This window comes from Hipposideros armiger, unplaced genomic scaffold (genome assembly GCF_001890085.2).
Source record: "Hipposideros armiger isolate ML-2016 unplaced genomic scaffold, ASM189008v1 scaffold_102, whole genome shotgun sequence".
Lineage (NCBI taxonomy): Eukaryota > Metazoa > Chordata > Mammalia > Chiroptera > Hipposideridae > Hipposideros > Hipposideros armiger.
In genome coordinates, this window is record NW_017731452.1 from 3,744,047 (window position 1) to 3,770,629 (window position 26,583).

A 26,583-nucleotide genomic window follows, 5' to 3' on the forward strand; every position below is an offset into this window, starting at 1 on the left:
TAATAATAATGTTCATGGTTAACATTTTACAGAGAGTACAAAACCCCATAAGATCCATCTCTGTTTATTTCACAGATATGATGTATTATATTATTTGATGTTCTTGCCATTAGAAATCCTTAGGGAGTTTTTCTCTTTGGACTCTATATCAGGAATAATTGTATTTTTCCTAAGCAGTTTGTTTTTATATTATGGTTACTGTATTTTGTAATTGATCCTTTCCCCTCTTTGTGTTACCTCCGGAAAGCCCAGAGCCAAAGGCATGGCCGCCTGTAGCAAGTATGTCAGACCTTATGGTCGGCATTTTGTGTACTAACGTACCACGACTGACGCCATCCCACTTTTGTTAACATGTTTTCCTTTTCTTTCCTCTTTTTACTCATTTTTAATTCATTTTATCTTGCCTTTTTCTTTTCGCACTTTTATAAGCCCCATTAAACACCTCTGAGGGAAGGCAAAGTATACATATACATATGTATATAAATACTGGTGTGCAGGCCCTACAGCAGTCCTGTAAGATAAGTAAGAATAGAATTATTTTATTTTTTTCCATCTCGTAATTAACAAAACTAAGGCTCAGAGACGTGAAGTGTATTGACTTCCTTACCCAAAACTCAGGTCTAATCCTAGCCAGGCATTCGTTCAATTATATTATAACCTTTCCATACAGGAAAGTGCAGAGAAGGGGCAGCCCCCAAGAATTACATGCATGCCATGAATGGTTCCTTAGGATTTTATGCCTAGTTTTGTTTTAAAAAAAAAAGGAGGAGGAGGCGGAGAAGATACATTACTGCATTCTAGCAAATTAAGTAGAAGGGTAGCTTGTCTTCTATTTTAAGGCAGGAAACCAAGCTACTTGTTGAAATCCCCATTAGTACTAGAACAAGGCATGACCCTGGTTTCCCAGTTCCATTTGCACTACTCCAAAACACCCTCTGGGATTAAACTATTAAAAAGTGACATGTGCAAGAATTGGACATTTTTAAGAAACAACATGGCTGCCTACACAGATCTATTGGGCCTGGAAATACCATTTTCATCAGTTTGCTTCCTGGGCCTGCTGCAGTTCTGTCGAGTTTATTGTTAGAAAATGCCTATTGTTCTGCTTTCTGCTGCCTCTGTGGAATTAAACAAGTGATGTGGCCATACCAAATCCTAGAAAACAGTTTCCTTTCCTACCCCCTGTATAGTAACACTGAGAAAGCTGCACTACATTGCAGCCTATCGCTGTGAAGCTAAACTAAGGAAAGGAGTCTGTGAATGGGATTTTTCCCTTAGCCATTTGTCTTACTCCCAGAAGGTTTGTGCATTTTCCTTTAGAGTTGTACAATTTCTACAACCCTTTTCCTTCCTTCCCATTCTAATTGCAAAACAGATTCTTGCAGAATTGTCAGTAAGTTAAAATTGATCTGGTAACAGAGCTCTTTGATGAGAATTAGCTGTTGTGCTTTCAGAAGGTGAGCTGATGTTACACTTAAAAACCTCTAAATCTCTAAGAGAAATAGTAATAGACTGATGCTACAAGGTAGCTCCAGCTCAGTTTTGAAAGCCCAGATGAGATAGTTTTTACATAGCCCAACCCTGGCGTGCTCACTTGTTTTGCAGTTTCCCTCAGAGGATCCTTGTATATGGGCTAGGGTTGGAATCCCGATTTGACTTGCAGGAACTATCAGTTCTGTGCTGTGTTTAAGATCCTGGGTCCCAACGTACTTTTCCCATAAAGAGCCTTAAAATACTGTATGTCTTTCACTGTTAATTTGTTGTCCAGTGATCATTATCAAAATACAGGTTTAAAATGTGAGGCAAAGACTATCAAAACACAGGGAAACACTGGAACGGCAGCGTGTCGATGGAATGGAATAAAGGCCTGATAAGATTCTTAGGCTCTGAGGACGCCTGAACATTGATTCTTGTTGCACTTCTCAGCGTGGCCTTCCAGAGGATTTGCATGGCTCTTGTACCCTCTTGACCCTCTTAATCACCCTATTACATCAATTAATTATCTTTTAAACCATCCCAATTTGGGAAGTCAAATAAAGCTTTAGTGTTCTGTTCAGTGAAGTCATTTTAAAAAGAAAAAAGGAGGAGGACCACTGAAAAGGAAGTAGATACTGTTATCTCAGTTTCCCTTGATCATCTGTATCACTGACCAATGCCAAGGGATTGCCTTTTTATTTGCAGGAGCTTGAGTGCCTCCAGGACCATCTGGATGACTTGGCTGTAGAGTGCAGAGATATAGTCAGCAACCTCACCGAGTTAGAATCTGAGGTAAGCAGCTTGCAGCTCATAAAAGGGAGAGTGCCCTGTCAGCAGCCTTTCCTTTTCTCTTGGTTCTACTGTTTTTAGACTCCTGAGAGCACAGATTCTCTGTAAAACAGAGGAAACCTCGTCAGATTTTACCTGTTTGCTTTATAAAGAAGAATGTTATGATGTTTCCTGAACACCTTTCCTCATTTCTCCAGTAAAACGCTCTATACATTTAGCCCTTTGGTTTTCTTCATAAATTAGAATTAGCACAGTGATTAGACCAATCTTTTTCCCCCTTTAAGAAAAGATAGCAACTATACTTTAAATCTTCTAATCACATTCAAGAATAACCTAATTAAGCATTCCTATTTCTTACCTTTAGCTCTTTCAATTAGGTTATTTGTTAATGTTTGTATGTTTAATAAAATAAAGCCTGGGACATCCAGTTAAACATGGAAGATGGAATACATGTGTTTATCCCTGTTCCATCCTGAAACCCACTAAAACATAAAAAAATAAAAGTAAAAAACCTCATAAGCATAGGCATATTATTTAGAAATACAGACATTATTACTGAGGAGGAGGCAGCTAAAATTGTTCAAATTGGCTTGTGGGGGCAGAAATCAGGGAAACAGGGAATTGCTTTTTTTTTTTATCGTAAGCCTTTTAGAACAATTTGAATTGTCAAAATTGGCAGTACATAAAATGACATTTCTCAGCCAGTCTTTTTTTGGTTCTTTTTTTTTCTTCTTCTTTCTTTCTGTTTTTTCAAAAGTTTATTGCCTTCTTTCATCTTCTGTCATCTCCTCTCTCCCATTCTCATTGTCCCTGTGGGCTTATGAGGACATCCTGGGGTGTGTAACTCTTTAAAGGAAGATGTTATTTCAGCAGTTAGTGCTGCACAGGGGTTACTCTCTGCTTAAAGGCATTTAGTGTATGTTCCCCAGAGGTAGTGGTTTATCATTTGGTTTGAGGACAATGATCTGATTTAGGAGCTTATAAACTAAAAATAGATGTCAGTTATCCCAATGTTCATTTTGAACTGCTCAGCTTTTTGGAAAAACTTGAAAGGCTTTATATACTCTAGTATTGTTGTTAAATGTTTTTTTCTCCCCACTGTTCTTAATTCTGCATCTGCTTCTAGAAAATTTGCCTTTCAAAGTGTAGTGGAGGTGCAGGTCTATCTATGCTGGGGCTATCTAACTTACATTAGTTTCCTAATGTACATATTAGATTATTTGCCCATCAGGTGCTAGAGAAAGAAAATGCTCTTATCTCCACCTCTGGTTCTTTCTAAGGCAGAATTAATATATTCAATCTTCTACAGGATATTCAAATAGAAGCCTTGCTGATGAGAGCCTGTGAACCCATAATTCAGAACTTTTGCCACGTAAGTGATGTCTGGAGAAACGAGGATTAGAAATAGAACCAAATTTACTGGGACTCTGCCCCACAAATGTGTTGGACTCATCTCTGTCTTCAGCATACGTTACTCCTGAGTGATAGTCAACTTTGAGAAGTTAAAAATGTAAACAGAATCAAGAGGAGTGCCACCATCCTGGGAAAACTTTATTTGATTATCCTTTGTAGGTACCCAGATATGTGGTTAGCAACAGTTGTTGCAATGCCCTTTATAAGAGAAGAGGGAGGGGGGAATCCTCCATTAGCATAGCTAAGTGGCTTCCAATACATCAGCCCAGGATTTGTTAGCAGTAATAGTGGCTTCCCCTTCCAACTCTCTCCTTGTACTTCGATATTGAGTAATGAGTGAATTCTATTACTTTATTCACTTATTGAACTATCTAAATTGTGGGACCAACACACACCCAGGAACCATGAGGATCTGACAAACAGGAAGCAGTGTTAGATGTTATCCAGCTGCCAGCATCACATGAGGAAAGGAGTAAAAGCACAGCATAGCACACGTTCTTGCTGGAGCCTCATGCAGGGCAACGTGTGTGTATATGTTATTCCCCAAATGTTTATCCCTTATAGTTTCTCAGTCTTATTTTGACATGTTTTGTACCTTGTTTGCGAAGGCTCTAGAATCAGTCTTGGTTGCATTTTTCATGGACTGGGGTGCAAGATTTGCTCATTAATTGTTACAGATGAAGGATAAATTTGCTTTTTCTTCCCCAGGATGTGGCAGATAACCAGATAGACTCTGGGGACCTGATGGAGTGTCTGATACAGAACAAACACCAGAAGGACATGAATGAGAAGTGCGCCATTGGAGTCACCCACTTCCAGCTGGTCAGTAACACCTGGCAGATTCTTCCTGGCTTGGCTGCTTGGATGGTTACTGAATCTCTTCCTATCTCAGAACCCCAGAGCACCTCCTGTGAACAGTCATTATTTTCCACATATATGTCTTATTTTGATTTGTTCTCAAGAAATGTGGTTTTTATCTGCTATGGCCAGACACTTTGTTAGGCTCCTGGAAATGCAGTGATAAAATCAGACATAGTTCATACCCTTAGGGAGCATGCACTCCAGTGCGGATAGAGACAGGTAAATGGGCATTGCCTACTTCAGGAGCGCCACTTGCTTTGATAAGGTATTTTAGCCTTTCCTTTTACAGTAACAGTGGGATCTGCTGTTTTGTGTTGCTGTTCATTGCAATGGCCCAAATATGTATCAATACACTGGACTCTAAGCCTTTTTTTCTTTTAAATCATACTACCCAGGCCTGGCATTTCAATTAGAAGGTTAAACAATGCTCTTCATAATTACCACCTGTCTAAAGAAATGTTTTTGGTAAAGCAAGCACTTCCTTCCAGGAGGACAAAATCCAGGCATCTGTGTAAAATTGCCCTTTTCTTGGGGCATATAGCCTTTAACAAATGGTATTGAGGGCCTCCAGAGTGCGGGCACCAGGAGACAGTGGTGGAACAGACAAATCCTGCCCTGTAGACAACGTTCTAGTAAGAAAAAGACACAGAACACGTTTACAAGTAAATATAGTCTCAGGCGGGCCTATGAAGAAAAATAAAGCAATGGAAGGGCTGGCAGGAGAAGAAGAAAAGGGACTTCAGATGGAGGTATTTGAATAGAAATGCAAGGAAGTGACGGAACAAACCATGGAGAGATCTGGGCAAAAGGGGGGCTTCTTGGCTGAGGGAGCAGCACGTGTGTGATTGGAATGGCAAGGAACTGGTGTGCCTGAAGCAGAGGGAGGAGTGGGGAGGTTGGCAGGTCATGAAGCCTGAGAGGGACAGGGCAACTCATGCAGGGCCCGGAAAACAGGCTTCTGCACACCATAGGAACACGGTATCAGCCAGCCCTGCTGGGTAGAACTTGCCACAGAGCTTCTGATCTTCTTTCTCACCATCATTTTTAGGTGCAGATGAAGGATTTTCGGTTCTCTTACAAGTTTAAAATGGCCTGCAAGGAGGACGTGTTGAAACTTTGCCCCAACATAAAGAAGAAGTATGTAGCTTTCAGTTGGTTTCATTCTGCTTCTCTGAAGTTTCTCTTAGCTACTGAACAGATAGCCAGGGTGTCCGGCGGCCTCCTGCTGTCTGGCAGGATTAGCCCTGGGGGGCCTCCGGCGCACTCTGTGGTTGTGTGGCCAAACACTTGGGTTGTCTGGACATCATCTTCATAGCTGCTGAAAACCACAACTGGTGCTGGTAGTTCTGATACGGAAAGCCTATAGGCTAAAGGGGCATTTTTAATTTTTCCAGGTTCAGGCTATGTAACTGATGGAGCAGATACAGATTGTGTACTTAGAGCAGCAAGTTGCAGTGTGAATACAGGAGGTTAGCTGACTTCCTCCCAACATAATTCTATATGTCATCTCTTCAGGGATGGAGCAGAGGCCTTACTGAGTTAGAGACCTAGTGATGAAACAAAAACTTTATTCGTTTAGGAATAACATCTTAAATGAGGAGAGTGATGAGCTTTTATTAGCATGGCCGCCCAAATCCTTCCATGTCACTCTTTGCAAAGGCATGTTTCTAGAATACATTTCCTCTCATGTTTAACAAGTTCCCATTTTGCTCAGGTTTCTGTACTTTTCAGGAATGAGTTTCACACTACATCAAAGACACAGTCCGGAGATAAGAGCTGCATTCCTCTCTGGTCACTTGTTTTTAACAAAACAAGTATTGAACTGTCCTTGCACACATGTCACCTCCCCGGCCTCCCTGCCAATCAGGAATAGAGTCAGCATTCGGGCTGTGACTGACTTCTATGACATACACAGTCAAATTGCTGCTTTTAGAGCTGTCAACACACAGGGAGACTTACAGGAAAGACATTCAAAAGCCTGGTAAAGGGGGTCATGAGTTCTGGGAGGTGGTGCTGCCCCTGCCCCAGCCCCGCTCTCGACCACCGGCCCTCGTGTGGCTCCAGCCAGTCTCAGGCCTTCTCCTTTCCTTGGCAGAGTGGACGTGGTGATCTGTCTGAGTACTACCGTGCGCAACGACACTCTACAGGAAGCCAAGGAGCACAGGGTGTCCCTCAAGTGCCGCAAGCAGCTGCGGGTGGAGGAGCTGGAGATGGTAATGCCTCGCACCACAGCCTCCCGGCCCAAAAACCCCCGGGACAGGGACCAGAACGTTGGGTGAGGGCAGGGAGCCAATTGAACAAGAGAGTTTTTACCCCGCGTTACTGGAAGTCCAGAGTACGACAAGCTGTAACCATGCGATGTAATCATTGCATCGGCAGTGTCCTCAAGGATCAAGGCTCTCTCCCTTCTCACTCTCTGTGCTTGCACCAGCTTCATCCTAAAGCCGGTTTCCCTCATGATGGCTGCCTGCAACAACTGGGCCCCTTTGCTCCAAAATCAATCTGAGGCAGGGGAATGAAAACAAGAGAAACCTCCCCATGAAAAACAGATCCTTCCCTTCAATTTGATTGTGTCAGTTTGAGATGTGTGCCCACTCCCTGGCCAACAGCAGTCTCCAGCGGAGTGCCGTGCACTGACGAGCTGACTGATCATTGAGGTGAAATGGATATTGGGAAGTCAGCCACAGTGTGCACGACGAGGGGAAACTTACTGGAGGTTAAACCCAAACCATGTTAAAAAAAACAGCTAAAAATATTTTTAATATGTTTTGTATTGTGAATCACATTTATTTCATCTCAGTCTAAGCAAAAATTAGTAACAAACACCAAACACCATTAATATCGCAAAAGTGGCATTACCAGATTTTCACATGCAGTGGTAGTGATTCAGTGATAATTATGTTTAAGTGGAGCTGGCCTAATTGTCCTATTATAATTGAGACTTTGGGTCCCTAGCTTTGAACCTAGCTTTCAGTTAAATAATAATAAAAGTAGAACCCTACATTTATATAATGGCTTTAACTTTCTATAGTGGTTTCCACATCATATTATTTCATCTCACAGCAGTCCTATGAAAGGGTCGGCATAGATGGTAGCATTTCATTGTGCAAAGAAAGCCTAAGGCCGTGTTGCTAGTGGCAGAACTAAAACTAAATCCCAGTTCTCCTTTTACTGCAGTGGCCACACGACTGCCACTTTGTTGTGTAGAAGTTGTGATTACTAGACAAGATCCAGTCAACAAATAAGTGTGTAGAATATTTGACATCTGCAGCTTAAAATAACCCCCCTTTTCCATGCTGGTTCCTTCTCATGCAGACAGAAGACATCCGTCTGGAACCAGATCTGTATGAGGCCTGCAAGAGTGACATCAAGAATTACTGTTCCACGGTGCAATATGGCAATGCCCAGGTAACTTCGTGTTGTTATTTTTTTAATTGTAAAAGTAATGTTAAGGTAACACTTTAATAATTAATTCTTTGCTGGTGGAATAGGCCTCATCACATCCTATCCAGCCTAATCATCCCCTCTTAAGCTCCACCAGACTTTTTCCAAAGTTCTTCACCTGCATTCCTCGTTGTCTCCTATTTATTCTCTTCCCTCTTTCAGATTACCTTGTCCACCTAATAACCTTGTCGTGGTCCTTCAAATGCCTCCTTCTCTCTATAGCTTTCCCAACACTCTGCACCTCTAAAATTATTCCCTCACTATGTTCCAATTGCACAGAGGTTCTTAACTAAAGGTCACACAAGTATCACCTAGGAAACTTTTTTAAATACATGGAATGGGGCCCTACCCAGAATCATCAGGAATGAAGTACAAGCAAGTGACTTTTTATTTATTTATTTTTTTAATGTTCTCCCAGTGATTCAGCTCCCTCTTCTAGTTCAGGGCACTCTCACAGTGCTCTCCTGTGAGGTAATGTCTTCATTGTCTTCTTGTATCTACTGTTGCTGATGCAAAGTCTTATGTCAATCTGATTCTCATACTTGTGTAGTGACGCTATCTCTTCATTTTCTCCTTATCATTAATAATCTGTAATTTCACTTTGGTGTAATTAGATATGAGTTTTTTATTTCTTTATTCTGGTTGTCTCTTTAAGTCTCAGAATTCATGTCTTCAGTTTTCATTTTGAAGATCTATAATTGGTTCTTTTTGTAACTATCTGTTCTTAATTTTATTTATTTTATTTTTTATTTTTTTTAAGATTTTATTGGGGAATTGGAGGAGGGCAACAAACAAGTTGCTGTCCTTTTGTTCTTCAGTCTAGTTGTGGAAGACGTCACTTCATTGGCCCATGTTGGTATTATTGTGCTCTTCCTGGGTTAGGCAGTCGCTCACTGGCCATCGGACAGCCGCTCACAGCGGCTCACAGCAGCTCACGCTGGCTGCCAGCAACTCATGGTAGCTCACAGCAGCCTACTTCAGCAGGGGCTACAGCCTACTCCGTTGCCGGCAACTCACGGCAGCCCAGCTCCAGGTCGAGCTGTTGTTTACCATCTTAGCTGTAGAGGGCATAGCTAAGGGTCCTCTTGTGGGATCCAAACCGGGGCCCTGCTGCTCAAAGCTGGCGTCCCAAGCCAACTCTTAACCAATGCTCCACTTGGCCGGCCCAACCTGTTCTTAATTCTTGTTTACCATTTCCTTCTTTATTGTTCTGAGGATATTAAATACATGTTTTAATTATTCGATTACCTTTTGTCCTCAGATATTTGGTGATTTTTGGTTGTTCCGTGAGGATTTCATAGCCAACTTGCGACTATGCAACAGCCCTAACAACTACAGCTTCCCATCTGCTTTCCTTCTTTATCATTACAGATGGTATAGGGAAGGGGAGATTTCAGGATATACTTAATTCACTATCTTAAAATCTATCCTATAGCACTTTATGCTTGTTTCCACTCATCTTTTTTATTGTAGTTAAGTGTTTATATACGTTTGCTCTATGAGACTGTATTTATCAGGGGTAAGACTGGGTCTACTTTATACCTGGTATCTAATGCAGCATTCTCATGTGGTAAGTGGTGAGATGAACTGATCGTCCTAGCATGTGTCTACTGTCTAGTCAGGGTTATCACTCCAGGGAAGGTCAGAGAGCCTCAGGTGTGCTCCAAAAGGAATCTTGACAAAGAACAGCTGTAGAAGGCGGAAGAAACCAGGAATCCTGAGATGGTTTCCTTCCCTTTAGAGTCTAGTGCAGCCTGCTATTCATCCATTACTTGTATTCAGCTTCATTTGCTATTAGCTCTGAAGTTGGTCTATAAATATAATTCTCCTTGGGGAGGAGAACCTGATTCCTATTACCTAGGAATTAGAAATGGAAGATACTTGGATAGAAAAATGGGAGATGCACTAAAATCTGAATGCTTCAGTGAAAATACATGGATTATCAATCCCAGATACACCCCTTAACTTGACCATAACTCTTGCACCTTAGATTATTGAATGTCTGAAAGAAAACAAGAAGCAGCTAAGTACCCGTTGCCACCAGAAAGTTTTTAAGCTGCAGGAGACAGAGATGATGGATCCAGAACTGGATTATACGCTCATGAGAGTCTGCAAGCAGATGATAAAGGTAAGGGGTCCAAAGCCAAGGGCTGAGCACAGGGTAAGTAAAATTAACAGCATAAATTTCTTTAATTGTGAGAACATTCATGTAATCTTCCCATTTCAGCCTCTTTATACAGCTAAGATGTAATTCTCAAAGTCTGGGCCCAAAGCAGCAGCAGTAGCCTACCTAGGAACCTACAAATTCTCGGGCTGTACCCCAGACCTACTGAATCAGAAACTCTAGGAGTGGAGTTTAACAAGCCCTCCAGTGGATTTTGATGCATGCTCAAGTTTGAGTACCACTGAGCTGAGATAACTGACCTCACTTTGACCTGAGCTACCAGTAAATAGGTGTCCAATGAATATATGATAGACTGTTGGGACAATTAGTTGTTGTCTACTGAGAAAACCACCATCAGATGTCCTGATCATCTCCCACAATCAAAAGGCTTGTCTGCTCTCAAAGTTCTTTTGCTTTATTCACTTCTGCAGTGAACATTCTGCAGGAGGGCTGACAATAACCGAGGTATCAGGCGCTGGGTCAATCCGTATATACAGACATTAAACTTAATGTTCTGACCCCTTATTTCAGTTTCCCTTTAAAATAAAATGCTACTTTTCACCCTATCAAATAAATTCCAAAGAGAATTATGGAAATTAGAAGTCTTTTTAGCTGGGCCTGGTAGAATTGAGTCCTCTACAAAAGTGGAAATGTCAAGCTTTGATTTGAGGGAACTTTTTGAGTTAAGATTTTGATGACTTTTATAAAAAAATCAATCAGCAATCCACATCCCCATATTAAGATGTCAGTAGACTACCATTAGCAGATAGAAATGGAGTTTATTACTCGTCAAAAATTGAGCTCTGACTTCAAAGACACTAACAAGTATATCGGGGCTAGCCCTGTGGTTAAGGGATGAATCAGACGGGTCCTTTCCACACATCCCTGTTCACGTTGATTAATGGGTAATTCCTAAGTCTCCCATTGGGATGGAGTAAATAGGGCTTCACAGCTACATGGCCATCAATGAATAACAATGAATATTGTTATATTCATGCTTAAATAATATCTAAGCTCATGAGATGCCCTGGAATATAACATAGTATGAATGTAGGGAATCAATGCTACACAAAGTAGGAAACAGGTGAGAGAAAGAAGTATGAGAACTACAGTAGAGAATAGGTAAAGAACTACAGTAGAGATTGAGGCTGAGTTCTTATGCAGGCTTAGTGTTTCTCTCATACCAAGTGATACCTTCAGGCTGCTTCTGTCATAAGCTCCTCAATAAGAGTGATACAGATAGTGTTAATTGCCATATTTGGATAGGTTTTTTTTTAAAGATTTAATTGGGGAGTTGGGGGAGGGGAACAGCAAGTTGCTGTCCTTTTGTTCTTCCGTCTAGTTGTGGAGGACGTAGCTTCACTGGCCCATGTTGGTGTTATCATTGCGCTCTTCGGCCATTGGACGGCAGTTGCTCACCTGCCATTGGACGGCTGCTCACGGGGCCCTTGGTAGCTCACACCAGCTGCTGGCCACTCACAGTAGCTTTACAGCCGCCCACTGCAGCCTAAGCCGTCGCCGGCGACTCTCGGCAGCCCAACTCCAGGTCGAGCTGTTCACCATCTTAGCTGTAGAGGATGCAGCATCACTGGCCCTAATGTGCGATCTGAACTGGGGCCCTGCTGCTCAGAGCTGGCGTCCCAAGTCAGCTCTTAACTAACGCGCCACTCGGCTGGCCCTTGATAGCTTTTTTTTATAAAACTTTGATTCTTTGCAGAGGTTCTGTCCAGAAGCAGATTCCAAAACCATGCTGCAGTGCTTGAAGCAAAATAAAAACAGTGAATTGATGGATCCCAAATGCAAACAGATGATAACCAAGCGCCAGATCACCCAGAACACAGGTAACATCTCGGCTTGGCTTTCCTGGTGCCACACTTAAATAGAGTTAAGTGGAATGTACTTACTTAATTGAACTATAGGCGTTTTGTTGCTTGTGAATTTTAAGGGAGAGCCTGGATGTAAGCAAAATGACTTCTTCCTTGAATAGTATCCAAAAGAAGAGAATGAAAGTCATGGGAAAGAGACTGAAAAAATAGAAAATTGCTTTAAAGGGCGTACAAAAGGAATCAGGGCTAGGGTTCTTGAAAATTATAGAGATTTAATAAAACTTCTTGCATGTAGCAGGACAATATATAGGTAATCTGTTTTAGAACAGAGAAATTTCATCTCTGAGTTGCAAGACCTTGTACTCAATGGGCAAGGTGAGTTGGCTATTTTGTTCTCAGTATTTCCTGAATAGCTGGTATGGGAAAGGTTGCTGATGTCTGCTTGATTTTTGTGAGGACTGCATAGAATATTGGTCTCACAAGACCCTGCAGAGCTGCTACAGATTAGAAGGATTCCTAAGGGTCACCACATCTACTCTTTCACCTAATTTGATTACAGACAATACGGTGAGGGCTCAGTAAACATGTAGCGAATAAACACATCAGTGGTTTATTTGTGGTCATTGATTTAATAACTCCTCTTTTTGGAAAGTGGATCTCTAAAAATTTATGAATCCAGTTGGAATATGTTATCATGTACTTATTTTCTGCTCTAGATTACCGCTTAAACCCTGTGCTGAGGAAAGCCTGTAAAGCTGACATTCCTAAATTCTGTCACGGAATCCTGACTAAGGCCAAGGATGATTCGGAGCTAGAAGGTCAAGTCATCTCTTGCCTCAAGCTGAGATATGCTGACCAGGTAAACTGGCCTGGGCTCTCTACAGGGGCTTAAGTGTGGAGCCACCGCTCTGCCTGGCAGTTTTTACTTCGGAAGTCCTTAACTTGCCCCTGCTTTCCCAAAGCCTTTTTCATCCTTGCCCCAAGCTAGGGGCCAGATAAAAAGTTGACGTTGTCTAATAGGCTGACATATTTTCCTTTTATCACATGTAGCGCCTCTCTTCAGACTGTGAAGACCAGATCCGGATTATTATCCAGGAGTCAGCTCTGGATTACCGACTCGATCCTCAGCTTCAGCTACACTGCTCAGATGAGGTAGGATTTGGGTATGGAACTGGTTGTGAACCGAGCTGGTCTGAGACGTTTTTGTTGGAGAACAGTTCTTTCCCTAAGCCCTGACTCCAGGGTTAATTGAAGGCCCATCTTCTAGGCTCTCCATTGTCTGAATTCCTGATTCTCTGTAACACTGAATTAGACTTGACACAGGTTCTGTTACTATACAATGTTGGTTCCATGTTTCTCTACTGAACAAGAGCATTCTCTTATCTACTTATGGTTTGTTCTTCCCTTCTCCTTATTCTGATGGTCAACCCAGAACACCCCCCCAAGACTTGGCAGAAAGATAGAATTGCTCCCATAATAGCTGTAAAGAAGTGCCTGTCCTTGGAAATTATTTGACCTCCCAGCTAGGAAAGACCATGTGGAGAAGCTTGTTCAACAAAAATGAACTTTTGGGGATCATGGTTAAAAATATTTCAGAAAGCTTACTCAGAGCTGTTCAAAGAAGGTTAAATTTTTAGTCTGTGTTGCAGACTATGTTTCAGGATGTGCGCGTGTGTGTGTGTGTGTGTGTGTGTGTGTGTGTGTGTGTGTGTGTGTGTGTGTGTTTCTAAGTTGTGAGCTTGGGTTGACCCTGAACCTCCTTAAATGTCAAACATTTGCTTTTAGTATTTTACTCTTGGTTATAAAATCTTCCTCCTATGGAATCGGGGAGTAGCCTTCTTCGTGACCAGTTCTGGAATTATCTGACTCAAGTTTCAGGATTGACAGCATAAAGATACATGCACTGAGTGGCTTTCAACTCTGTATGCCAGTCCTTATGAAGGAAAATGGAGCTTGGCTTCTCACTCTGGAGGGAGGGAAGTGAAATCCACCGGAAATCTGTTTGAGAAGAGCCCCGAGCGCTTGTATGGGACGATCACTATATAGGCATGTTTCAGTGACAAAGGTTCCTGGTGAGAGCAGGGTGGCCTTGTTTTTTGTGTGTCTCCTGAACAGATCTCCAATCTATGTGCCGAGGAAGCAGCAGCCCAGGAGCAGACAGGTCAAGTAGAGGAGTGTCTCAAGGTTAACCTGCTCAAAATCAAAACAGAAATGTGTAAAAAGGTAACCACCATCAATCACCATTTTTCCCCCATTTCCTTTTCTCTCCTCTTTTCCTTTTTATTTTTAATACTATAGTCTGCATTTTTCATCATAAAAATCTAAACCTTCCCAGAATTCTATGCTGTTCCCTCTTACCAAAATTTAGTTTGGTTCTTGACCATGAATCGCCTGTGACTTAAATATTCTTTCATGTGTGCTAATTATTTGTGAATGTCTCATTTCCATGACTAGACCATTGTTTAAAGGGCACTCTGAATGCAATACCAAAGCCAAATGTTAATTCCAATATTATCATTAAGTGTACTACTGCATTCATAAAAATCAATGAAACTAAAAATTTAATTCATTTCAGAAACATCAATAAAAACAAATTTATCAAAATATGACAGCTAAGCATACATTATCTTACAAAATTGAAAATTAAATAATATATTTGATCTTTTTTAAAAAAGCTTTTATCTTTTTTTGAAAAGTGTTTAGTGATGTCATTGTTGAGTCAATGTGAATACTGTATGCAAATATTTTCATCTGCTAGAAATATTTCTAATTTCTCATGACCTGAGTTCACTAAATGCTAAATCTAAATATTTTCCTTTGTCATCAAATGGTCCCATCTTACTGAGGAGGACTTTTTGAACAATATTTGAGTATTGTTTTGGGAAGATTTTTCATTGTTGTTGTTTTACAGGGACTACAATCTTTGTATTGAGAGCAAATTAATTTGTATTTAAGAAAGTATTTCCAGCCTGTCTTTACTTCCTATAATTTCATCATGTATAATTGGAGGGTCTGCAGAGTTGGTTTCAGCTCTGTTATGTTTATATGTCTCTTGTTCAGGACCTTTTTAAACTCAAATAAGAATTATTCTTGCAGTAGCATTATGCTCTTGTCAATTCTTTTTACCTTTTGAGGATAATGAAGGTAAAGTGAAACATTTTTGCAGATATTTACCTTTGGGAATTTTCATATAGCATATTACTCTGATTTTCAAATTTCGCATTTTCAGGACTTCTTAAAGTAACAAAATAACTGTCACACTAGCATTTAGTATTTAATACCAGAATGTCAAAAACCCAAATCTCATCTTACAATCACCTGCTTTGCTTAGCAAACAGCTTTGCATATACCAGCTCCCCAAGTGTATTTATTGAATTAAACTAAATGCTAAAAACCTGTATTCTTTGCATCATCACCACATTGCTGCCTATCTCAGAATAGGCTCTGTTGTTTTTCGGGTTTTGTTTTTTGGGTTTTTTTTGGAGTAGGCTCTATTGTTAACCCTAAACCTTCCCACCTTGACTTTTTTGTTGGTATCTAAAGTATTTGCAGACAGCAGACCTGAAGCATTTCCTCTATAAAAGCTCTCTCTGTGATGACCTTCCCTTTCTAGGAAGTGTTAAACATGCTGAAGGAAAGCAAAGCAGACATCTTTGTGGACCCAGTTCTTCATACAGCTTGTGCCCTGGACATCAAACACCACTGTGCTGCCATAACCCCCGGCCGAGGACGTCGTAAGTCACAGCGTTCACTATGACCCTGTCTGAGCTGTCCTGGGTGGAGTAGACTCCCTCTGAGACATCAGTTGCAGCTACTCTGTTCTGTAGCTGCAGTTCAACCACAGACAACATAACTCTGGGAGCTTGGCTGATGCTGGAACCAGGCCTTTGTGGCCAAATGAACTTAGGAGTAATCCTGCAAGTTTGAGCTGACCTAGCTGTGACCTATCAGGGAAGCATAAGTTAAGCCATCATATGGCCCTCTCCCCCAGCTTGCCTAACCTAGAACAGCTTTATCAGCTTCCCCTCTGGCCACATTGGGCTCAATACACAGGTTCTATGTGAGGTAGAACCTGGGCAGGTGTAAAGTTGTTTCTGAGTCCTGTGTGCCCAGTAAAAATAAGAGACACTCTGGACTGCCAGTCTTGGAAGTTAAATATCATGATTCTCCATGTTAGATCTTGGATCAGGTTTTCCAGAATGGGTTTAACTTTGTGTAGCCTACAGATCTGAATTCCTGGGTGGTTAGGTACCCTTCTCCCCAGCCTTACAGAAATGCCTCTGTTCTGTGTGGTTTCAGATTCTTTATATCCCTTTCCTTCCACAGAAATGTCCTGCCTCATGGAGGCCCTGGAAGATAAGCGGGTGAGGTTACAGCCCGAGTGCAAAAAACGCCTCAACGACCGGATTGAAATGTGGAGTTACGCAGCAAAGGTAATGACCAAGAGACTCTCCTGAAGTGGCCATCTCTTCTATCAATTTCCCAGTCTCTTCAAGATACTTCACTGGTCTTCTTGTCCTTGTTGTGAGACTGGCAGTCAGTGCATTTGAAAAATCTGTCCGTGTACCTTTAAGCCTCCTTGGCTGTCCATGAGCCTGGAGCCACCATGTCCCTTTGCATTGGTCTGTGTCTGCAAGGCTTTGCGAGAGCCACTGCTTTTGGCCCTCAGTTGCCCGTAGTCCAGCACTAAAAAGTGGGTTACCCAAAGGAAGGCTGTGACTTAAGCCAACCTTGCAAAGAGAAGCTAGACATCATGCCCATGGGAAAAGGAAGAAATCCCGCCACTCCTGTTGTATAGCTTGTTTTTCTAATTTTACACAGTCTGTAGGAGAAGAACATGTATGTAAGACTGGTCCTCAGCTAGCCTGGAACATAGAGAATCATAGGATAAAGAGAGACATCAGAACACTGGTGAAAATGTATGGTACTCAGGCAGACTTGGGCTGGGGGAAAGTTTTCTACAAAAATTCAGCCTCAGTGAGAAGAATGACAACAACAGGTCTTCTCATGTATATGTTGCTTTATAGTTTACAAATCACTTTGAAGGCTATATTCTCTCATTTAAACCTTAAAACCCTACAAGGTAAGTGGAATGATTATTTCCCCACTTTATGGTGGAGGAAACCATGTCTTTAGAAATTATGACTTGCCCAAGGAGAAAAAATCAGGTTTCCAGATCCACGTTCTTTGTATTTACCTACACTGGGATAGACATTCCTTAGATCAAGGGAGTGAACACAAGGACTCCCCTCCTTCTTGGCCAGTTCCTCTTGTCACCCATGTGCTTAAAGGTCAAAGGTAACAGGTAAGCGGGAAAGACCACAGAAAGTCTTCATGCCTAGACATGATGAGCGGGGACCATAGCTGTCAAAATAGCAAGCACGCGCCTCACGCCTTCTCCTGGGGGAACAAAGTCAGCTTTGATGCCCCTGGTTAGAAGAGGCAGCAGAGACACTAAATTAGTCTCCTCTTCCCTCACTGGTTTCTACCTTTGAGCTGCTGAGCTTGCTTCAGGGTGACTCCACTGCTTGTTTTGTGTCGGCAAATGTTGGTGCTCAAATCGCATTCATCTGAAGCCTCCTGCTCTGTTCTTTGTACATGGGATGAGCATAGCAGCAGACCAGACTTCTCTGGGCCAGCCCCTCTCAGGCACCCAGGCTAAGGTGAGACTCGAAAGAACAGGCTCATATGCACCTGGGGAACCTTTTGGTCCCGATTCTGCCATAGCAGGCTACCATAGAGGTGCATTTGAGAAAGCAGTGAGGAAACTGAGGATGAAGACTGGTTACATTGTAAATGCCCACGATGGGGGTTGTGGGGAAGTCTATTCAGTCCATATATGTCATATTTGCACATTGGTTTTGATGTAAGGGAATGCTTATGATATAATGGTGAGTGAAAACAAGTCCAGATACAGAGTTAGCATACAGCACAATTTCAATTGTTTTTTAAAAGGCAGCAAACATGATGAAGAAAATAAATCTGAATACGTAAGAACCCGTGACCGTGTGCAAGTCACGAAACCACCTCTACCGTGTGGGCTTCTGGGTCTTCATCTATAATATGGGAGTGATAAAATCTACTTGCAAGGATTGGTGTGAGGACTAAATGACTGAAAACATGTTGAGCCCTTTGCCAGAGTCCAGTCCTCAGTGTGAGGGCTCTTATTTGGTTGGTGGTCGTGACTCCTCCTCTTTGGATTTGTATTTTCTACTCTTGTGCAGTAGATCTATACCATATCATGATCAGGAAGAAGATTTGTAGCTCTGTGTTTGACTTCCTTGTCCCTTGCCCTCTCTCTCCAAAAGAAATGGTGTCAATGAAAGTAGGAATCAAGGGCGGACAAGTTAGAGCTAGCACCGCCCCCAGCCCATTTCTCTCTCAGAGGGTGATACTGCTGTGTGTCATTCCAGGTGGCCCCGGCGGATGGCTTCTCTGACCTCGCCATGCAAGTGATGACATCCCCATCAAAGAACTACATTCTCTCTGTGATCAGTGGGAGCATCTGTATATTGTTCCTGATCGGCCTGATGTGTGGACGTATCACCAAACGAGTGACACGCGAGCTCAAGGACAGGTAGAGCCACCTTGACCACCAAAGGAACTACCTGTCCTGTGCCCAATTTGTACAGCCCTCCTGTATAGCGTATCCACTCCGTTCTTCTCAGAGGTGACACCAACACCCATGTTAGAGCAGCAGGTATGCACTGCATTGTCCCATCTCAGACTTCGCCCGTGTCCATGGTGTCTCTCCCTTCGACCGTCTGTGCAGCATCAGCAGCTGGCCACTCTGGTTATCACCTTTGTTGGCAAACTTGGGTTTACCTGCCCGTAGAAAAGTCTCTCTCATACCAATGGAACTACCAGTACTTCCAGAACCAACTCACCTGACCTGCAACTCAAATGAATTTTTAGGAAAAAAAAAAAAACACCACCAAAAAAAAAAAGAAAGAAGTTTTTAAAGAAAGAAAAAAAATGTATATAGTAACATATCTCCTTCAGGCTTGATTTGGGCAATGGGGTTATTTCTTTCGTGTGACTGTGTAAACCGAAGGCAGGACATTAGAGGGGAAACACACCACCCAATATGCTATACCTGGGATATCGTGCTCATTTCTCAAAAGCACCTTTGGGCCATGCCGTGCCATGGACTTCACCGAGTACTGGGGAACCACTCACCAGCCTGCTTTGGGTCCTCTTTTCTTCTGCTGAAACAGTGATGCCTTCTAGTTCCTACCCTAATAGAGCCACTGCTGGTTAAGACCCCAAGGCCATGGGTATTTCTATGATCTCCTGACCTCAGTGAAATTAAGCATGAGCCTCCTTAGGCCAAGGGCAAATGGGTTGGGGAGGAGAACCAAAAGTGTGTGACGCTGGTCAGTCCACTGATCTGCATTGAGAGGCTGGACCCTGAGTCCCCGGACAGCAGGATCCCAGTGATCGTCGTCCTCCAGGCTAGTGCCGGGCTCAGTGGCGTTGGGAATGACCCTGCGGGGTTAGCAGTTGCTCCCGAAGTCCTGCCAGGAGGCAGTGACCGCCGGGAAGGGGGCTCAGGGCAGGAGGGAGGAGCAAGGGATTGATTCACTTTGCTTTATTTTTCAGGCAACAGTGCAGGTCAGAGACAATGGCTTATAAAGATGTAGCATGGTCTCAGGGTGTGATTGACAGTCCAACCTGACCTTTCTGCAGGCTCAAGGTCACCTTCCCAGACAAGCTCCTTTATGCCTCTACGTGGAGAGGTCATGGAAAGTTACCACATTAAAAATGGAGGGTTTTCTCCTTTTTTTTTTTCTTTCTGTCCGTGTGCTTCATATACCCACTGCAGGAGGCATTAGCTAAATGTTGTACTTTGGTGATTCATCAATCTTTCCAGAGTCTGAGCTAAATGGAAGCAACATTCCTGGCAGCCCTCCCTCAGCCCTCCCGTATGGAGGTGACAGGTTTGGAGTGTGAAGAGGGAGGAATGCAGGCACCCTGGTTCTACCTGGCACACCTTGTTTTGAGTTTGGGGCATGGAGTCACAGTGGCCGCACAAGAGGGCGGTGTGTACAGTAGGAGATATATTTATATAATATATATTTTATTAACCTGTTAGATGTCCACAAAGTATTATAAATCACGTGCCTAAAACTGTCTGCATAGACCATGGCTCCCTTCCTCGCCCTGCCCCTCCTTTGCCACCGTCCTTGTGTGCCGCCGGACCTACGCAGTGTTTTTCTTTCCTGAAATGTGTTCAATACAAAGTGGGTCAGTTTGTGGATCACTTGATCCAAATTACTCCTTGTCTAACCTGACTGATGTATATTTGAATACTGTGGTTTTCTTTTTCTTTCCTTTCTCCTTGCTACCCTTCCTGGAAGCAGTGGGTTCCAGAAGCCAGCTGTGTATCCCCCCTGCCTAGAGTACTGCAAGCCACCAAGGGGAGCTACTAAGTTGCTTGGTCCCCTCAGGCCTGCTCTTAGGGTCTTCCTGATTCTCAGCAGCTGTCCTGGGATTCCTCAGTCTCATAAAACTTGAAACTCTTGGAGTCTGAGCAACACCCCCTACCACCACCACTGTTGGGACTGAATTGAGCTGGTCCAGACGGTCTACCTCCAGGGGCTCCCACCTGGATGGTGGGAACTGCTGAGGCATGGGATCGAGCAGCAGGGATGTTCTCTAAACACAGGCCCCCACTGGAGTGTCTAGTGTGGTTTACAGGATAGGATTAATGTTCATCCTTTGCGGGTGGGAGTGGGGGTGATACCTTCTCGTCTCTGCAGTCTCCCTCTAATATAGGTAAGAGTTTTCCATAGTTTAATGTGTCTCAATATTTCTGTTCTTTCTGAACTGAGAGACGATCTCATTCATTGTCTGCAGCAGGTCTGAAAGTTTGCAAAGGAGTTTGATTCTTGAAACATTTGTCACCTTTAGAAATGGTCAGAATAGAAAGGATAACTGCCAGTATCTTCAATTGCGTGTTGCAAGAAAGCATTTCCCCATCCTACTTGGAATAGTTTTATGGGACTGATTTTTGAGAGTCCAAGCAGTGTCCCAAGCCATTTCCTACGTCCAAGGGTTCTGAACCTGTAGCCCACTGGATCTATTCTGTACTGCATTTGGTATAACAAAGCCAAATGGTCTGGGGCACCTCTGATTATAGGCCTCACGGTTCAGCCATGAGTAAATCAATAGTCAAAAACTAGTCAAGAAGAAGAAACCACGGCCCAAGTGGAGGAGCTGATGACAGATTTTGGCATTTATCCCCCGATGTCTAGCCCATGAACAATAACATAAGCAGCAGGTAGAGGTTTCTACCAGGGCCAAGGCTCCAGGCACTTGCTGAAAATCACAGTAGCCAGGTGACTCCCCTGGCCTTGTTAACTCACCCCAGTGTCTCAGGGACTCATTCCAGAGGCACCAGGAGGCCAGTCTCCTGGGCTGGAGGCACTGCACAGAGGAAATCAGCCCTGGGCCAAATGTCAAGGACAAGACCGACTACTTCCTCTACTAGAGCATCTCCCACAGATGGAGGCCCTGGGAGTGAGACTTGACCCTGGTGCATCCCTGGCCTTCCTCCACTGTCGCTGCTGTCCCAAGAGAAGCCTGCTGCCAAGATGCGCCAAGATGGGGCCATAGCAAAGGCGGGGGTCCTCTGCATTCCCTGGAGGCCCTCTGCCAGCTCTGGGAATCCAGCCAGCTCGTTCTGAGCCAGTGCATCCTTAGGAACTAGGGGAATTCTAGTTACTATTTAGTGAGCAGGTGTTGACTTGAATTCACTGCAGGCCTTTGGTGATCTCACATCCTGCACTTACTCTTCTGGGGGGCAGCAAGCAGTTCTGCCAGTGGGGAGGGGGCAATTCTGCTTTCCTAGAAGATGCGACAGAAAATTACTGTTAGGTCTCATCTCTTCCCATCTCCTGAGATCACGTAATAGAAGAATCCAGTGGTAAAGAGGCCTGTAGCATCCATTTACATTTTATTGGACAAAGTGGAAAGGGAGTTATATGCTGGCTTCCCCTGCCTTCCCAAGAGAAGAGTCATTCTCCTATATGAATGTGAGCTCTAGAAATGTCTCCTGTCTTCCCCACCCCCAGGCTGTGATCCTGCTTGTAGCCCAGAGATCCCCTCTATAGTGAGTCATTGGGGAGAATGAGATTGCTTCATGGGGCCTCCTTTCTTAGCTGGCCTCAAGCTGCTCTGAGAAGCCCTGCACTTCCCCTTCCTTCCCTCTCCCCACCATAAAATGAATGTTCTCCACATATAACTTATTCTAAGTAAGAAGATACAGAGAAGGGAGCTAGAATAGGGACCCTTGATAGCCAGCCAGCCCAGCCTGACACATTCAACCTAAATTTTGGCAACAGAACAAAAAGAAGAATATGGCGTTTTGAATGATGTGCATTTTGGTATGTTTACTTGTATTTCGGATTCTCGTGAATGTGAAAAACCTCAAAAATCCCTTTTGTTTCTCACCCTTTGGACAGCACCTAAGTGGTTTTGTAAAACAGCACTCCCATGCCCTGGGTTTCTCCTGGACCTTTAGGGACACTCCTCGCCCGGGTCACCTCCTCCACGCTGCTCTTTGATCCCCAGAGGGCCTGGGGCCAGAGCTGATGTCTGGCCTGCTTCGCTCGCGCACTTGTGTTTGGTTGGTCGCCCCTCTCCACTCCTCTCGGTCCTCCTCTCCACTAGGACCAGAGTCCCATGTTGGGGCAGTCAGGTTTAAAGCCGAATCCCCTTTCCTACCCAGACTTCAGACAGCAGAGACTCAGTAACTAACCCAGACCAGCTCTTCAGAGTGACCGGTTCCCCCAAGCCATCGAGTAGATCCCCACAGAGACCCATTGGGAGCACAAATGTGGGACGGTCTGCTCAGGCTGGAGGTGACAGGCTCCTCACAGTGGCTTCCTCTCCTTCCCCATCCCACGTTCCACCACAGTGCACAGGCAGGGACGTTGGAAAACGTGCAGTGGAGAAATCTCCCTGGGCAAGGAGAAACCTCAGAGAGTGCCTCTATATTCTGTTTTTGCCTTCCCCACAGAGAATTGACACGTGGACCCAGAGCCCAGCAGGCCCTACGCCAGACGTGCTAGGTCTGGGTGGTTGGAACAGGTCTCCCGGTCAGACTGCAGTGCGCTGGGTGGAGCAGCTTCTCCCAGCTCAGCGTTCCCAGGTCAGCCTGAGAAGGAAAACAGACTGCGCAGCAAATGCTGTGTGAGATCTTAGGCCTTTCACTTTTTTTTAAGACAGAAAGAAAAACTTTAAATTAGCAAGCCTCTTTTGTAAATGGTTTTCCTTTCTATGTATAAAGTCCCGGCAGTTCCTTGTTTTTACATGTTCATGCTGTGTAATTTTGAGCTGTTAACTGAGATTCTGAACATAATGTGCTTTTTTTTTTTCTGTACAGATGAAATGGGAGAATTTAATAAAGAGTTTGCAGGTTTTTACTTGTTAAATCTTCTCTGTGGTGACTGGGAAGACCCTCCAACCACCTGCTCTGCTAGCGGACGTCTGTGGGGCTGTGAGTGCTGACTGAACTGGTCACTGACGCCCACAACTTACTGTTAGGTTTGTAGTATTCTTGGCGAATTAGGTCAAGCAGAGCAGGACCATAGGACGTTAGAGGAGAAATGGAAGTCAGCGCTGGGGTTTTCTGCCTCTCAGGCTGATCTGTCCAGAATGATGTATTCCGCTAAGAATGTGTTTAAGCCATGGCCTGAGGCTCCTTCCTGGGGGACCCTCTCCCTACCCAAGACTTCTCCTTAGAGATACGGCATATGGATGGCGCCTGGTCTAGTGGCCACCTCCCCATTGAAAGCTAGACCACACTTGTTTTCTGTGCCCTTTTAGTCCTCGCCTGCCCAGTCCTGGGACTAGTGACCACTGTGACACCCTTGCTGAGCCTTTCCTTCTACCTCCCCCACTCTCGGCAAAGCTAATTTGCATCTGGGTGTTTAAAAAGTAATAGCTTAATGAATTTGCATGGTAGCAAAGATTTCGTCAAGTCGTCATGTTCGTACTAGGATTTGAGTAATGGGATGTTGAGTGAGGAAAGAAGGGGTAACCTGGGACCCAGGGTTTCTTCTCAAACTTCTCAAATCCATTTCAGCAGCTGTCACTTAAGAGGTGGGGGGCCTGGGTATAGAGTGGAGGCCGGGAGAAAGTGTAGAGTAGAAAGAAGGAGGAAGAGGGTTTGGGGGCCTTTGGGGTCCCCCGCTATGTAGGGAGCTCTGGGCAGCGATCAGCCCTGAATGGCAAGAGTCTGGTACCAGGTGCTTTTGAGAGACCTGGAGAAGCTGCCTCTTTGGTGTTTTAAGTGTGGGGAGTGAGGTCCAGGGTTCAGGTTCCCCTTTTCCAAACCCCACAAGGGAGAAGTGACTCACTAGCCAAGTGCACTCAGCCCCTCGGGGATGCTTAGCAGTGATGGGGAACACACCATACTGCTGAAGCCTCAGCAGTCTCAGAATGAATTGCCGCACCCCAAATTTGTGTGTGTGATTTTTCTGGGAAAAGCTCCTTGACCAACGTCAATCCTCAGGCGTTTGGCATCAGTTCTCAAAAGGGACTAGGAATAAAAGGGTTTTAGCCAAAAGGGGGAGAACCTTAGAGCATCCAACTCTCTCACTTGGATGAAGAGTGAGGTGCAGAGGTGGGGAGGGACCTTGCTTTCACAGGCAGCTCACTAGCAGCAAAAGGTCATACACTTTTTTCTCAGACCAGCCAGACTGGCTTTGGCAACTGTATGACCAAACTAAAAACCCCAGCCCCAGGCTCCGTCCGGGTAGGGGCAGCTGACCTGACCCCAAGTCTGCCGACTCTGGACAAGCTTCCCGTGGGAGCTGTTGGCCTTGGTCCTGGGTTCCCACATGCTTGCCCCAAACAACCCACAGCACAGCAGTGTCTTCTCAAATACCCTGTATTTGTGGAGAAACTCCGAAGTCTGGGAAAGAAAAACGGTACAGACTAGGAGGAAGCTGGCTGGAGCCAGGAGGGAGAAGCCAGGGCATGGCAGTTCCTCTGAGGACGTGAGAGCTGCTGGGGCTCCGCCGCTCGCACGCCAAGGCCCTGGCATCTTCCACCTGCCTGCGTCCTGGAACCAGGGGCTGATCCTTGACCCTCTAGGGTGAGGGGCTTCGTGGGGTGGGCCCAACAGCAGCGATTCCTCCAGAGAGCAGCCAGGGCCAGGCCATAGAGCAGAGCGCACACAGCAGCCCCACGTAGCAGTAGGTGACGGCAGCAAGGGTCTGTTCCAGCCCCACTGAGGGGAGACAGGCACGGGGTGAAAGGCGGGCCCACCCGGCCCTCTGACATTGCGTTTTCCTCGGCTTCTCCTCCCTGCCACTCCCTGCCTCCTTCCAAAGAGCTTTTTCCGGCTCACTTTCTTTTCCTAGAGGTTGTGTTATTCCCCATACACAGATGGAAAAATTAGACTTAAGTTCTGTAAGGGCAAAGATGGATTGGACTGGGTGTGGTAATTAGGTGGGTGCGTCTGAGGCCAGACCAAAAGACCACCCAAGGGGCACAGAGAGTTTGGGGCACAGCCGGGATTGCATCGTCCACAGGAGCTGCCTGGATCTTCCAGTGGGAAGGCTCCTCTCCTCTCGGAGCTGATTTATTCTGTGTTCCTGTCCTGTGAGCCTTAGCACAGTCTTCCTTTCCCTCTAAACCTTGGTTTAGTGACCTAGCCTTCTAGACTCCCTCGTGTTTGACTATGTTCCTCCAGTCACCTCTGCCCTGGCAAATACTTAACTATTCCATAAATATTTGTTGAGTGGGTCAGTTTGACAGGGAAAAGTCATGTCTTCTCCACCTTGGGGGTTCTGGGTCTTAGGTCAGTGTCTGGGGGTCCATTCCAAGGGGCATGTCTCCTGTGTTATCATGCATCTCGGTCCGGTTCTCCGATTCCAGCCTTCTGCAACCTAGAACACTACAGATGCCCTTCCAATAACGTCCCTCTGCTGTATCCCCCAAAGGAAGTAAACAGGTATTCACCACCAGAAAGCATAGAAGCCAAGAGTGACAAAGTGGGTGTTAGGACCTCGCGAGTAGCTGGTCCCACAATGTTGTACAGGCTCCAGAGCCCAAGTTCGGGCCTCACCTGGAGGCAGGGGCAGAGCCAGGCTGCTTTGCCACATACAACTTGACCTTCCGGGTAGCCAGGGGGTAATCTGAATGTCTGAGTTCCGGATGGCTGCATCAGGAAGACCGGAGCACAACCCCTGGGCCCTCTGTACTCACCTTGGCCCCAGGGTAGGGGCAGCACATCTGGGATCCCCTGCTCCCCAGGTGAAGTCCTCCTCTTCCTGGTGTTGGCCTCTCAGGACCCAGGAGACCCTGAGAGGGTCAGGGTGGTGTCCTAAGGCCACACAAAGTGAATGGAAGGGAGGGCCAGAGGCTGGAATGAGCAGGCTCACTGGAACGGCCAGAGAGCTGGAGAAGCATCTCCGCTGTGGGGACTGACGGGATGAAGGATGTCATCCACCACCAGCAGCCTCTTTCAGACCCACCCGTAGTCCTGCTGCATCCCCTTCCTTCCCTTCCCCTGTGGCCTTCCCTTGCCTCTCCCAGAATCTCTTTTCCCCACAGCTAGCCCTCTAGTTTGTTCCGCAGCATGTGAGCTGAGCTTAC

General features: G+C 44.7%; 1 protein-coding gene across 2 annotated transcripts in view; it reads left to right on the forward strand.

Annotated features, from left to right (window-relative positions):
- Window positions 1-23,411, forward strand: part of GLG1 (golgi glycoprotein 1) — a 113,771-nt gene extending 90,360 nt beyond the window's left edge. Inside the window, exons 13-27 of one of the 2 annotated variants that reach the window (XM_019646423.1) lie at window positions 2,182-2,268; window positions 3,575-3,637; window positions 4,387-4,500; window positions 5,588-5,676; window positions 6,635-6,752; window positions 7,855-7,947; window positions 9,974-10,111; window positions 11,865-11,988; window positions 12,690-12,832; window positions 13,024-13,125; window positions 14,089-14,196; window positions 15,587-15,707; window positions 16,300-16,406; window positions 18,387-18,550; window positions 22,997-23,411. In XM_019646423.1, coding sequence (XP_019501968.1) covers window positions 2,182-2,268; window positions 3,575-3,637; window positions 4,387-4,500; window positions 5,588-5,676; window positions 6,635-6,752; window positions 7,855-7,947; window positions 9,974-10,111; window positions 11,865-11,988; window positions 12,690-12,832; window positions 13,024-13,125; window positions 14,089-14,196; window positions 15,587-15,707; window positions 16,300-16,406; window positions 18,387-18,550; window positions 22,997-23,048 — 1,623 coding nt within the window. In that variant the 3' untranslated portion in view covers window positions 23,049-23,411. Of the gene's footprint in view, window positions 1-2,181; window positions 2,269-3,574; window positions 3,638-4,386; window positions 4,501-5,587; window positions 5,677-6,634; window positions 6,753-7,854; window positions 7,948-9,973; window positions 10,112-11,864; window positions 11,989-12,689; window positions 12,833-13,023; window positions 13,126-14,088; window positions 14,197-15,586; window positions 15,708-16,299; window positions 16,407-18,386 lie in introns of both variants that reach the window. The other variant, XM_019646424.1, reaches the window with a different exon arrangement.
- Window positions 23,412-26,583: the final 3,172 nt, after the last annotated feature.